General features: G+C 41.2%; 3 protein-coding genes across 3 annotated transcripts; all 3 read left to right on the forward strand.

The window, feature by feature from the left end:
* The first annotated feature begins 673 nt into the window (after positions 1–673).
* Positions 674–4,493, forward strand: LOC117461008 (transmembrane protein 222-like). The gene is made up of 6 exons (XM_034102685.2): positions 674–877; positions 1,102–1,186; positions 1,613–1,644; positions 1,737–1,833; positions 1,922–2,052; positions 3,812–4,493. Exons 1-6 carry the CDS (start codon positions 759–761, stop codon positions 3,897–3,899), a joined length of 552 nt encoding a protein of 183 aa, XP_033958576.1. The 5' UTR covers positions 674–758; the 3' UTR covers positions 3,900–4,493.
* Positions 4,494–5,226: 733 nt separating this feature from the next.
* Positions 5,227–7,086, forward strand: LOC117460645 (trophoblast glycoprotein-like). Its single transcript, XM_034102197.1, has 2 exons — positions 5,227–5,489; positions 6,123–7,086. Exons 1-2 carry the CDS (start codon positions 5,227–5,229, stop codon positions 7,084–7,086), a joined length of 1,227 nt encoding a protein of 408 aa, XP_033958088.1.
* Positions 7,087–10,461: 3,375 nt separating this feature from the next.
* kdf1a (keratinocyte differentiation factor 1a) lies at positions 10,462–14,529 on the forward strand. Its single transcript, XM_034103064.1, has 4 exons — positions 10,462–10,793; positions 11,095–12,149; positions 12,479–12,559; positions 13,832–14,529. Exons 2-4 carry the CDS (start codon positions 11,114–11,116, stop codon positions 13,915–13,917), a joined length of 1,203 nt encoding a protein of 400 aa, XP_033958955.1. The 5' UTR covers positions 10,462–10,793; positions 11,095–11,113; the 3' UTR covers positions 13,918–14,529.
* Positions 14,530–14,751: the final 222 nt, after the last annotated feature.

The raw sequence follows: 14,751 nt of genomic DNA on the forward strand, positions 1-14,751 counted from the left end.
GCATCTCCTGCCCCATATACAGTACAGTAATGAGGTGACCCAGTTTTTGGGGTAGTGGAGGATACATTGATAAAGCACACAGCTGAGACTGGCAGTTGGGGTGCCGAATAACACTGAAGGGACAGATCTGAAAATCTATCAATCTGTAAATGTTTGATAAATGGATAGCAACATAATCCTGATGTAAATAACACATGAGCACAGCCTCTTTATGTTTAAAGCTCCCTGATGGAATAATCTCAGTTGATCCACATAACTTCAAAAAACATTATCATAGAATCAGGTGTACACGTGCCTAATAAAACCTTTATTTATGTTTTCAAACTTTCTTAATCCTATCACTTTTATTATTTGATACTTAGTTTAATTGTTGACGCATTTATCGTCATAATTGTGGTTGTATATAAAAAACATTGCAGTGGCTTTTCCGTTTACTGGTTTAAGAAAGTAAAACATTGAAACAAAGGTACACGGACTACCTAGAAAGACTTAAAAATAAAATATACAATTTACAGAATGAAAATGAATAAAAACAACATTATTGTAATCGTAGAAACTTAAAAGACTGAGACCTTGCAAAAGTCCTCCTTTATCCTTTATAAATGACCGTACCCAAACGCCACGCCACGCTCAACACACAAATGAGGGGTGTTGCGTTCACTGACCGACAGATGGCTCGGTTTATCCGTGGAGACGCGCTTTCACGTCGCCTTGCGCAGCCTGTGCGTCACATATCTCGGTCACTCCTCCTGGCAGTGATGGCGGAAGTGGACGAAACTGACATCATGATGAACTACTACGGAGACTTCTTAAAAGGCGACAAAAAAAACAACCGCTACCCGTATTGCATCGTCTGGACGCCTATTCCTATTTTATCGTAAGAAGCTAACACATGCTGCATTTCTTGCTAGCTTACCTGCAACGTTACAGCGGGTTGTTATGTTGCTAATGTCAGATGACATGAAACAGGTTTATGTTAGCTGGTTGAATCTCATGTTGTTTACAGTACTTGCTTTAAGCGAATGATTGCATACAATGTACTCCACGTCCTCTACCTAATGTCTTCTGATCCTACTGTTTTGTGATGGGTGCATTCTGCAGGTGGGTGTTCCCCTTCATTGGTCACATGGGTATATGCACCTCTGCTGGAATTATACGAGATTTTGCAGGATCATACTTTGTCTCGGTGAGTACTGCTTTAGAAAGTAATATGATATGTATTTATTAGCTACAGTAGTTAGTTTCACGTCTAATGAAATGGCATAGGTAATTGCAGTCATTGAGTAATTCATGCTGACTCAATGACTGAATTGTTTTGATTATCTTAAACCTTACGGATACACTTTTGCGTGAGATATGTTTTTTATACCTAATACTTTCAACCTTTGTACACCCCCTTAGAATATTGTCTGCATTTTTATTTCATGTAGTAGTATTTTCTAATATTTTTTTTATCATAATTGTTTCTATTTTAGATGTATGTTTCTAGTCTATGCACTAATACACCAGAGCATATTCCTTGTATGTAAAAACCTACTTGGCGATAAACAAGATTCTGATTCTGGTATGATTCATTCAATGTTTTACAATTTAAAATTTGGATTTTTTTCAGGAAGATAACATGGGCTTTGGAAGACCTACAAAGTAAGTTTCTTACTTAAAATACTGTAAAACACCTGTGTCACACCTTATGACACAGTTTAATGAACATAATGGATTGTTTACTATTATCACAGGTATTGGAAGCTTGATGTGGACAAAGTTTGTGGCAATGGAGCTGCTATCTGGGACAAAGCAGTGCACGACGCCTCTGAGGAATACAAATGTAGGCCGGTAAGACGACATTTAGGATTTTTGAAACTTATATTTCCCCTTGATTATTCACATTGTAATAAAAAAAAAAACTCTGTTTTTGTTTAAGCACAATCTGTGCTTAGATAACTGCCATTCCCACGTTGCCATGGCCCTCAACCTTATGCGCTACAACAACAGCACGTCTTGGAACATGATAAAACTGTGTGCGCTGTCTCTTATTCACGGAAAACATGTGAGGTAAGTTTTTAAGACTCATCCTGCCATTTACCAAAAAGGACACTTCATACATAAAGAACCCAGGCACACTTCCAGGTTACCATCTTGTTAATAGGTTAAAATAATTTACTACAGAGTGCTTATTTGCATTGATTACACCATAGCATTTGTGTCTTAAACATTTTGTCTGGCAACAACAGTTACTTTGTTAGCGGACAGTGTGAGCTGGATTACTGGTGTAGTTTCCTGATTGCTGCGTGGGGTCTGCGAGACACCGAGGAGCTCAGCCTGAGTACACGCACACAGGAGCGTGTACTCCGCGCAGCACCACGGCTGAGAAAGTGTGTGTGTGTGTGTGTGTGTGTGTGTGTGTGTGTGTGTGTGTGTGTGTGTGTGTGTGTGTGTGCGCGTGTGTGTGGTGTGTGTGTGTGTGTGTGTGTGTGTGTGTGTGTGTGTGTGTGTGTGTGTGTGTGTGTGTGTGTGTGTGTGTGTGTGTGTGTGTGTGTGTGTGTGTGTGTGTGTGTGTGTGTGTGTGTGTGTGTGTGTGTGTGTGTGTGTGTGTGTGTGTGTGTGTGTGTGTGTGTGTGTGTGTGTGTGTGTGTGTGTGTGTGTGTGTGTGTGTGTGTGTGTGTGTGTGTGTGTGTGTGTGTGTGTGTGTGTGTGTGTGTGTGTGTGTGTGTGTGTGTGTGTGTGTGTGTGTGTGTGTGTGGGGGGGAGAGAGAGAGAGCTCCGCGGCTGAGTGAGACATGTCTTTTCTGTGTTAGAGTTTTACTCGCTACAGGGTGTAGCAATGAAACCTGAACATATTAAACAGTCTTTCTGTTTTGTGTTGATGATATTTGTGACATCACAGGGGTTTGATCAAATCATGTACATTTGTATTTGTTTGGCCCAAAGTGTGCCGGACAATTTAGGCTTCTATATTTGCAGTCTGGGGTCTTCAGGGTTACGTTTTTGCAGGTGGGATACAGAATATTGCCACCTGCTAGTATAGAAAAGTTTATCCTTTCATACAGATGCAGCATGTATGCGCTAGTTTTTGTGTTGTGTTTAAGTGCAACTTTTTGGCCAAGACACAGGGGACATGTGGCGAGACATCACAGCTAGTTTTTTGAAGTTGGGTTTGTTTGTCTTGGCCTTTAGAACCCAATTTTGATTAACAAAACTCCATGGAAAGAAAGGAAACTTCAAAGGGCAAAAGACTTGTCGTACTGACAGTGAAGACAGAAGAAGCATTCGCTAAATCACAAAGTTAACAGAAGGAACACATTGTTACTCACAGTACTGGACCAAACACACCTAAAGCATTGTCATCACTAACATGTACACAGTCATTTAAATTGGTCTGCTGCTGGATGCTGGTGAGCATTGGGAGACATATGGCTAAGAGAACCCGCCTCATAATTCTCCGGTGACCCACATAGAGATGCCGGTGTTTGTGCTGCCTCTGCACATACACTCCCGCTGCACAGGAGTCTGTTAAACAGTAGGGGAGTTGTGTGATTCATCAATGACAGCAGAGCCCCCCACTGTGTCACACCTGAAGGTCACCCCTCCGGTGGGGCTCCCTGCACCGGCTGGATAGAGAGGACAGCAGGGCACAGGTGGGGTGCGTTCAGGGGCGGAGAGAGGAGCCGTGGGCCTCTGGGAGGAAATAGATCGGACCATGTGATTTCAACACACACACAATAGAGGGTGTTTTACCCTCTCTGCCACACACTCTCCGTATCCAGGTGTTAATAATTACTCTAACACACATTACCCTCTCTGTATCCTTCAGCTGGGCGGCCTTCCTCAAGACTTGGCTTCCCTTCTTCATGATCTTCGGAATTCTCGGCACGTTCATCCTCATGTTCAACCTGCATTAAAGGACCAGACAGGCAATCGGGAGGACTCACAGACTTTGGCTATACTTTATACATTGTCTTCGGCTGTTGACATGAAATTGTTTTGTCGGGACATTTGTTTCATGTACACAAAATCCAGATGATGGACTTCATTGTGTGTTAGGGATCTATTCTCTAGGGGGGTATTTAAGGACAAACCATACTGTAGCTGTCTGTGCGTACAGTAGTTTTGAAATCAATAGTATGTTTTTACCATTTATTTTATTTAAGTTTTTATGATTGAGATGTTTTTTTACACAGTGGGTTCTGTGTTTATGTTGTTTATATGGGGGATCATAAAATGGTTATACCACAGAACTGTTGAGATGTACTTTTCCAAGAATGGCAATGATGAATGTGTTTTCTGACTGGCTAATGTTCATATCGGTGAGGAATAACTCTAAAATGGATAAAAAAATCTTAACGCTAAATGCGTTCATCAATTATTTGTGTAGGAGGTATGAGACGCTACCAAAAAGAGATAAGGAGGACCCATCTGTGAAAAATCGAGGTGCTGTAAAAAAACCTACATTAAATCCTGTTTCCTTTGGTGTATAAATACAAGTATATATTTTATCTTTCCGTGTATTATTTGCTCCTCTCCAGACAGAATTTGAATCCTTACATCCTTAAGTTACTTTAACTGTAATTTAATGGCAATGATATAATACTTATGTCCGTTTTTTGTTTACTTTGTTGATGGTATGTACCCAAAAGAGTATTATTCATTACAGCTGCAAGAATTAGTTGATCTAAAGAGTTATTTGTCATGCAAAAAATGACAGAAACCACATCTAATGTGCAGATATATTGCATTGAGAGACATCACATCGGACTCTTAGACTAGGCTGGACCTTTTGACTTTCTTCTAACAATGTATAGATGAATAATTGATTAATCTAACTAATTGGTATATTAACAGTTCATGAAAGTAATCATGAGGTGCAGCCCAACCATATAATCGTACATTTCTGTTTCTGTGACCTTATTGGATGCTGGATGTGCTGTATTCAGCTTTTCAGACTGCTGTAGGTCACAGGCTGTAGATGCCCTAATCGTCCTCTGTACCTTTAAGGGAACCACGTACCTTTTTCATCCAGCACCATCTGCGTTATATGAACCAACATCAATTTAGGGGGACCTTCATCCCCAGAGCGGAGCAGATGAGGAGGGGCTCGCGCTGAAGCTCTCTCTCTGCAGCATATATTCACTTAGAGGGAACAAAAGCAGTGTACAGAATATTAAAATGGTTCTTCTGTAATTCAATACATCTTTTTAAACTTACATTTTCATTGATCATAATTTAGAGATGTGTGTTTTTGCAGTCCGGCTGTTTTTGGGAGTCCTTTTCTGTGCACCGCGCTCACAGTGCTTGGTGTGTCCTTTTGGCTGTGAGTGCTTTGCTGTCAGTCACACAGTGAAATGTGTTTCTAAAGATCTGCTCACGGTGCCACAAAGTATTCCAGGATATGCAAAGACCGTCATCATCGCAGGGAATAATATTCTCCACATCGGACCTGATTCCTTTGTAGAGCTGGAGAATGTCAGCAACATCATTTTGAGCAATAATAGGTAAGAATATCACAGTTTGTTTTAGTTTCATTACATATCAAGCCATATTACATGCTTACTCTGTTGATGTGTATCTAATAGATACAAAATGTTCTTTGGTATGTACAATTTGATTATTTTGCAGCCGATACAGATGAATAACCAATTGCTTCTTATTACTGATAATATTATGATTTTATATTTCACACTCATGTAATTTTTCAGTTCATAACCCGTAGTTTATGCGCACCTGAGGGTAAGGAAGGCTGAGATATATTGAGCAAAGTTGGGTTGCCCTTCAATGTTTTTTTTAGTTTTTTCATGCATCAGAAAACTTGTATTGCAAATTACAATATTGTTGTCTTCCTCTAAAACTGTGTAAAACCTTCACACTTTAAAGGTGCAAACCATCACATAGGCTAGTGTAGTGTTTAGATATACTGCTTGTTAAGTCAAAGAAACAGTTTGGTTTTGAATGTATCAGCTATAATTGTATTACAGTAAAAATAAACCAACTTCTTAATGTCAGACAATAACTTTTATGCAGCCATACATATTGTGCCATCCTAATGTTTATATCTCTGAGTGTGGTTTTATGGTTTATGTATGCACAATACATAAAGACAGGTGTTACAGTGTTAGTCATCTTCCCAGGATTACAGAGATGGCATCCCACAGCTTCTCTGCCCTCAGCAACCTGCGCTTCCTGGACCTCAGTGAGAACCATCTGGCCCTCATCCACCCAGAAGCCCTCAGCATACCCGGCAGCCCCCTTCAGGAGCTCAACCTGAGCCACTCGCTGAGCAACTTCACCGCTCTGACGGACCTCATCACGGCTCTGCGTTGGGGGGGCCTCGGGGGGCTCCTCCGCCTCGACCTCTCTGGGAACCACCTCGCCCTGCTGCCCCCGGGGATGTTCTCACACCTTCCCAACCTGCAGCACCTCTTCCTCACCAACAACTCCCTTAAGGCCGTCTACAGTGGAACCTTCTCTGGTATGAACCACCTGCAGGTGCTGGACCTCACACACAACGCCTTCACGACGGTCAGCGCTGATGCTCTAGAGGAGCTGGAGATGCTCGGCAACATCCGAATCCTCCTTGGAGACAACCCTTACACCTGCTCCTGTGAGATCAGTCATTTTGTTGCCTGGCTGAATGAATCCAGAGCCCAGGTGGATGTGGATGCTGTGAGGTGTGCCTCACCGGGGGGGTTAAGTGACACCCGGCTGCTAGGGCTCGGTGTCCACGCCCTTGGATGTGTGGTTCCTGTCCAAGAAGAGGCGGATGATCTCACCCTGCAGACATCCTATGTCCTGCTGGGGCTGGTGCTCGGTTTAGTGGGCATGGTCTTTCTCTTCGTGCTCTATCTGAATCGCAAAGGTATGAAGACGTGGATCATTGAGATGAGAGATGCATGTCGGGATGTGTTGGAGGGATACCACTACCGATTTGAGCTGGACTCGGACCCTCGACTGGGGCAGATCTCTAAAGATGGCGGAAGCGGGGTACGAGGGCATTCAGGATTAGATACGTCTCAGCAGCTGCCAAGTGACACCTATATTGTCCAGCTTCCTACAGACACTCAGGTTAAACAGCTGACGACCTCTCCACTATGATCGTTTAATGAAGCTAGAGACTCATTTGACAGTGAGTGATGTAGATGTGAATAGTCAATGCCAGTACATTTACAGTTGAGGTATTTAGGATTCCTACTGCATTAGAAAAAAAAAATACCTCAAAGTGCCTTTGTGTTTTCTCAAGGCACACATTTCTGTAAATCGACCTGCATCTTGTGTTTATTATACCTTTTATAAAAACATAGGCTAAATAACAGACTATTAAAGAACACAAGATTCACAAAAAATACAAACATATACAAAATAAACCCTAACAAAATAATAAATAAAGGGGCCGAAGGACTTCAAAAATAAAGGGCACATATTAAAACAATATAATCAAAGTTTAGCTGTCTATAAGGAAGAATTTATATTGAAAGTGTCTGGATCTATGTTTTGAGGTCTGGTAATGCATGATAAACATGGAAAATCATTTAGCACTAGTAAAAAAAAAAGGTGTGGAAGATGTGTTTGTTACAAGACAATGTTAATGATGTACTGTTCACTTAGGTGTTCATATGGACGAAGATCATAGAAGGGAATTACATTTTAAGCATCAATATGTATGGATTACTTTAAAGCACGTATGTATTTTAAACACTGTTTAGTGCATGTGTAATTATCTGCAGAGGGATTTAAAGGGTTGTCTAAATATTTTCAGCTCTAGAAAATGTATTTAAAGAGAGAACTTTAGGAAGGATGGTGATTGATTCTTGTTTTTCTCCTGTTACTGTATTATTGTTTATGTAACTGTAATTGACACACTATTTATATCTTGAGTAAGGGGCAGACTTTCCTCTCAATGCACCTTTTTGGTCAAGGAAATAACTAATGGGTTAAGACACCATGAGCAGATCAAATAAAACATACATTAATTTGACAACATTACATAATATAAATCATGTGAAGAATAGGTACGTTTCATAAATCTTTAATATGATAGGATTTATAATGTGACCAGTATTATATTATTGATATGAATATATATCAAACCTACCGTAGACTTTGTATTAACAATAATTACAATTAAATTAAACTTGATGTATTTAATTTGTTGTGCCCCTGTTTTATTGGGACCACAAGACTAATATTTTTCCCCAGGTAGGATCTCCTTACTTTTTCCAGTTTAAACAGCGGGTGATTAAGTGTTTCCAAAGAGGGAAAATAGGGCGAAATGAAAAATATTGCTTTGCTTTGCGGCTGTGCAGCTCTGTGCGCATGTCAGACCTTGGGTCCGTGTTTGTGTTCATAGCATGTGTGTGCATGTATGAAGAAGTCTCCATGCAGAGGTGGGAGAAGTATAGCTTCTCAGATCTTGTACTTCAGTAAAAGTAGAAGTACCAGAGAGTAATACTCTGTTACAAAAGTCCTGCATTTAAAATGTTACTCAAGTAAAAGTACAAAAGTATTAAAGTATTAGCATCAAAATATACTTAAAGTACTAAATGTAAAAGTACTCATTGTGCAGATTGGCCCATTACAGATATATTTAGGCCCAATTCCAAACCACGCCCTACACCCTACACCCTACCCCTACACACTACCCCTCCGTTTGCGCGTTCGCGCGGAGGGGGACAGTTCACTCGGTCACGGAGGGGGAGTGTATAGGGGTAGGGTGTAGGGCGTGGTTTGGGATTGGGCCATCATGTTTTGATTATAGTTATGCATGCATTAAAGTGTTATCAAAGCTGGTAAAGTTGCAGATAGTTTTATGTTGAACGCATCATCTGCGGGAAACAGCGTCTGAGGGCTTCTTAATATTTAATAAACTATGAATGTTTCATATCCATGTAACGGGAAGAAACTCAGCTAACTGATGATATGAACCATTTTTAGCAAAAAAAAACACAAGGCTAACGCTGAGCCTCTGGATTAGCCCTGAGCGAAAAAATGCTAACGCCGTTAGCACAGAACTCACTCATAAAACCCTTATTACTTATCGTAAATGCAAATCCAACCCATCGACTAGCATCGTGAGAATACACAGAATCGATAGATATCTGTATCATCACTCCATGATAAGAACTCGCGACATTATTAACAAGAACAGACATCAAAACATGTGGCGCTAGGTAGCTAAAAATGGAAAAATGGCTTACCTTCGTTGTTGTCTGATCAAAAGTTGTCTTCAATGGCATTAAAACGATAAAAACGCTGCTGAAGGTTAATCCATAGGTTAATCCAATGTGTCTGTGTCACTTTGAAATGATTTATGATAATCCATCAGTAATAAATCTAGTTTTACATTTTCAGATTTCAGAGATGCGCATAGCCCCCACTTCTCAATGGTAACATTGGTGTGTATGTGGAACTTCCCCTTTGATTCTAACCCACCATCCAAGGGTGGTTTTCACTATAAATAAAAAATAATTTTTGGATGGACACTTTTACATTTGTTCAATCTGAATTTTCTTTAAAATAAAAAAAACATCTATGTTGATTCTGACTTTTCTACATCCAACTCACAGGTTTATCATTACTTTGAGAAAAGAGATAATAAATGTTCCCCTTTTAGAAGTGTAGTTATGGTCATTTGTTCTGGAAATGTCATTTTCGAGCCTGAGACCTGAAAAACAGGCATGGGGCTTAACAGGTTAATGACTACTGCAGGGTAGCTTGTGAATTTACATTAAAGTCTTATTTAAGCGTTGATTATTATTTCACATCATTTTACAAAATCTGCAAAGTAACTAAAGGTATTAAATAAATGTAGTGGAGTAAAAGTACACAATTTACCTCTGAATTGTGGTGGAGTAGAAGTAAATACTCAAGTAAAGTACAAGTACCTCAACATTGTACTTAAGTAGGCTACAGTACTTGAGTAAATACTTTGTTACTTCCAACCTCTTTCTACATGTCACAATGTAAAGCCCCCTGGGCAAGACACGTCACCCCAAATTGCTCCTGTGGGGATTGCCCACAGTATTGTGTATGTAAGTCGCTTTGGATAAAAGCGTCTAACAAGTGACATGTAATGTAAAGCGTAGAGTTTCACCATTAGTTGCTATGTTGCTTCACATTGTTACAGATTACAATCTGATCAAAGATTTCTCAATTTTGATCAGATTTGCAGCAATTTGCTTTTAGCTATTCCCTTTGCTGTCCTTGGTGTCTTTCCCTCTTGTTTCCTTCTTCTTTTTACATTTTATTCGTTTTTTTATATCAATACAATAACACAAATAAACAGAAATATTGAAACTTGGAAATAAGCATAACACCTAATGAAGGGATAAAACATAAAAAGACTAAAGTAAAGAATGTCAAAACATGCTATAACAAAAACAAATAGTGACTAAAGTAGTTTTTTCCTCTTTCCTTCTTCTGTGCTTTATATCCGCCTCGCGTTACGTCACGACTCACCTGTGGGTGGGTGAAGGATCTGGGATTAGCTCTAGCCGCAGGTAATAGCCAAACATTGGGAGACTCACGGCAACACAAGATTTACACAAGACTGAGTTTCACAAAAAAGAGGACACGACGCGAATGAGCCGAGTTGTGTTTTTCGGTCGAGGCATCCGACGTTAAGTTTGCAAAGCTTGTTGTTTCGTGGAGGTAAAGTTACCTGAAAATCTGTGGGCGGTGGAAACCCGTCTTTCTTTCTCGTTGTGAAGCGTTAGCAGTAGTTTTTCTCCCTGAGACTTCCGCGGTTTCCTCGCTGAACAAGTTATTTCGGGTTAACGACAACCACAATTGTTTCTTCTTATGCGGTAAGTGAACGTTTTGTAAATACCTTAAAAACGCTTAAATGTTGAGTGAGTTTTGGTCTGAACACAACAAGCTTTTTAGAGTGCAACGAAATGACCCAAATTATTGTCACTCTAGCAATCAATGCAGTCAGTTTTATTTACATTGTCAGAATTTCCTGGGAGCCTTCTGTACTGTGTTTACCACATAACGCAGGCTACTTTGTATGTGTCATGGTGCGTTTAATTCTGCAAGCCTGTGTGGCAACAACAAGGGTAGGTTAACATCTGGTTATTATTTCTAAACATGCCTCTCCCACACCAGGTCCCAGGTATTCTGAGCCATGCCTGGCCACAGCTCAGGGGCTCCCCAGGCGTCCCGCCAGCACAAACACCACAGCTCCAGCTCGAAGTACCGACAGACCCGGACTATATCCAGGGACAGCACGACCAGCCAGGACTCCTGCAAGGACCCTCATGTGGAGCATAAACATGAGCACCACGCTGACCACTCCCGGCATTCAGACAACAAGTATGGTCGGAGCAAAAGCCACCCACGAAATGGCACCGCTCGGGGCTCAGAGACGATAGGATTTATCCCTGGTTCGGCGGACAGCACCCCTGCCAGCAGACATGCCTGTGGCTCGTGTGCCTCCATGGGCTGGAGTGGCTGTAAGGCTCTTATCTGCTGTATACTGACCTGTGGGTTTTATGGCAGCAGAGAGCCCTGCCTGCCTGTAAATGAGAGCTCCACAGACCACCCCCCTAAAGCAGGCAGTGAGCCTCACCCTCCTAATGGCATGGCGGTGACCAACCCCACCTGCGGGATCCCTTTGGAGCCCAGCAAGTCTACCAAAGCCTCTAAATTGCCCACAAGTGACAGCTTCCGCTACCCGGATGTGCGCATCGCAGGTCAGACGGTCAGGTATCCAGTTGCTGCCCCCAAACGAACCCGTACGCCCGGCAGGGGGGAGACACAGCGGCCTGTCAGCAACACCAGCCTGTTGTCCCGTGACGACTATGACCTGGATGACCTGAGCGACACAGGCACAGACATTGACTCTCTGATCACCAAGAAGCTGCTGGAGCTCTACGCCCTGCACCAGATTGACCAGCTGGCCAAGTGCACCTCTGACTCCTCTTTCTCCCGCAAGACCAACGAGATCAGCGAGCTCATCTACAGCATCGCTCAGGACTACAACCTGGAGGAGCAGGAGGCCGAGTGCAAGCTGGTGCACGGGGTCATCCGCATCAGCACCCGAAAGGGCAAGAGGAACAAGAGCCATCAGTCGACAGGGCAGCGTCCCAACGGGAGGAACGACGGGACCCTCCCTGACAGCGGAAACGAGACCATGACCAACACTTTAGTTAGCAGTGACTGTAAGAATGCCTTTAAAGTGTTTAAAATTATGAATTACTTCTTCTGACCGTTTTTTCTGACTGACAGACTAAATATGCCAATAATCTGATCTGTCTTCCCTAAATGACTCATAGTGTCTGTTGGAGCACTGCTTTTGTTTGGCTTATAGTTTTTTTTAAAGCCCTAATACAACAGGCAGTGACCTAGCAGTAATTGGTTCATCTGAGGCAAGTTGATACAGGTTACGCTTGTCTTGGAAAACGTGTTGCACAATGGCCAAGTTGACCGGATTTATTCTTAAATGAGTGTTCATTCATCTGCTTGCGCTAATTTTGTCTTTCCTCCCCAGCTTTTTTTCCAGAGGTCAAAGTGTCAGAGCAGACGCCATCGGATGAGCTGGCGAGGAAAATGAGACATTACAGCGGGAGAAGTGAGTACATATTTTAGAACTGGGGTGCAGTTAGGCCTGGCAATATGGCCAAAAGCTTTTATCCCGATAGGCCATTTTATATGTCAATACATGTATTAATTGATATCCTAATATAGCCTGTTTCGTGTTAATACATTATATAAATAAAGGGCAAAGCATAGTTGACGTTTAATTCTGTGTAAATGAAATACTTGGCATATGAGAAGTACAGAGTTGTTTTTTATGTGATCAAAATGACAATAATATTGAAATTGTAAAAAAGAAATAATATATTCAGCTATCTACTGATTTACAAGCATGCACATAAATACAATGTGTTCAGATTAAGTCTAGTGGTTTGACTAACTGACTGAGTTTGATCTTACTTTCTGAGAAATGTGAGGTGGTATGTTCTTCAATCAATTTATGCATCACAATTTATCAATATTTGATATCTTTGCTATATATTGCCATCGAAAAGCGACACATTATCATATTGTATTGTCACCATACATGTATGTCTCACTTTGGGTAACATTTAAATACACGTGTGAAGAATTCATAGTTGGAAAAAAGTGTACAAGCATTCGGATAGCAGTTAGAGATATTGCAAATGTTCCTGTTAATTGAATGCATTGTGCTGACGGAGATGCAGTCCCATTTGTCCCTATCGTTGAGCTATAATTACTCCCTCTGTGAAGCAGTGTGTGGAGTGCAGGTCTTTGGATTCCATTGTACCGGCTGCAGCTGCAAGCATTCTCTCACCTTCTCTCTACTTTCCTGTAACATGCCATTCTTTAAGCAGTGAAACTCCCACATTCCTGTCCTTTTCTCTGCATATTACAATCCCTCGCTCATTAGCCCCCCCCCCCACTTCATCCACCACCTTACACCTACCTATCAACCTGCCTCATTCTCCCCTGCAGCTCAGCGGTCATGCTACACCACCTGCCACAGCAGCAGATCGAGTCACATTAAATATACGCCTCATAATGTCCCATGGTTTACTACGTCATTTTGGCCCACAACTTTAGGTACGGATGGATTACTGTGCAGCAGCCTCTTCTCTTTTTTGGTGTTCAGTGGAGAGGCGGTTAAAAACCAGGGGTGTCCCATTACACGTCTTTGAATTGTGTTTCCTAAACTTTCACATCATGGCCCGGGAATGTGTTGTCGTCCCGGGTTAAACTCTTGTGTGTCGCAGTTGTGCATGATATCTACAGTGTTGTTTATATTTCTATGACTGCTATTCTTTGATTTTCATAGAACTAAACTAAAGTCTTTCTTTTACAGCGTACTCCTCCAGCACCGCCACAGCCTACTCGGCCTACCATCATGACACCGAAATAGACTCTTCAGGCGCTCCTCTTATTCTCTGAAGGGGCACACAGACAAAAACAGTACCTTTCCTGACAAGCAATGTAGCCGATGGACAATGTTATCCCTTTGCTATATTGTTTTGCTGCTGTTACTAAGTGAAGCACATTTTACCCTGGGCGGTGGTACTTCTGCTTTTAGTGGTTAATGTTTGCAATTGGAGTGTCATTTAATTTCATGCACCTTTTATCCCTCCAGCAAGTGACCCACTGAGGAAACAATTATTTTTGTACAAAGCAAAAGACAATGCAGGTTTTTTTTGTTGTTGAATGTATGCAGTGTTTAAAGTTGTTTTGAGAAAATGAAACATGACAACACTAATTCAGGCCAGAGGATAGAGACCGATGGTAGAATGTAACCGTCCTCATTCTTGTCTGTGATTGTGTATGCAAGCCATTGTGCGTGAACTGTATATATGTTTGGGGCTTATCCACTCCTGCCATTTAAGTCTCCTTGAAAGCATGTTTTGTCCTGAAAACTACATTGTTAAGCCATACTTTGATGTACATATTTTTTTATCATTGTTACTCTGGGTTTTTTAACCATTTGTGGCATTTCGCCGCAGTTTTTTTATTCACTGTTTTTAACTAAATAAAAATCTCCATGCTTGTTTATTCCATTTTGAGTGCATTCAATAATGAAATGCCGTTATATGCATACAATAATTGTGTTTAACTCATCTATTTCACATTTTGGCTTATAGAAAATGGGACATACTGCTTGACGTTTGCAGAGCTTTGTTTTAATGTTCTTTCACCACATAATATAAAATAATTGCCATTTTGCACAATTTTCTCTCATATATCAACAAATCCTTTATTCCCAGGATTTTCTAA

The sequence above is a fragment of the Pseudochaenichthys georgianus genome, chromosome 16 (assembly GCF_902827115.2).
Source record: "Pseudochaenichthys georgianus chromosome 16, fPseGeo1.2, whole genome shotgun sequence".
Lineage (NCBI taxonomy): Eukaryota > Metazoa > Chordata > Actinopteri > Perciformes > Channichthyidae > Pseudochaenichthys > Pseudochaenichthys georgianus.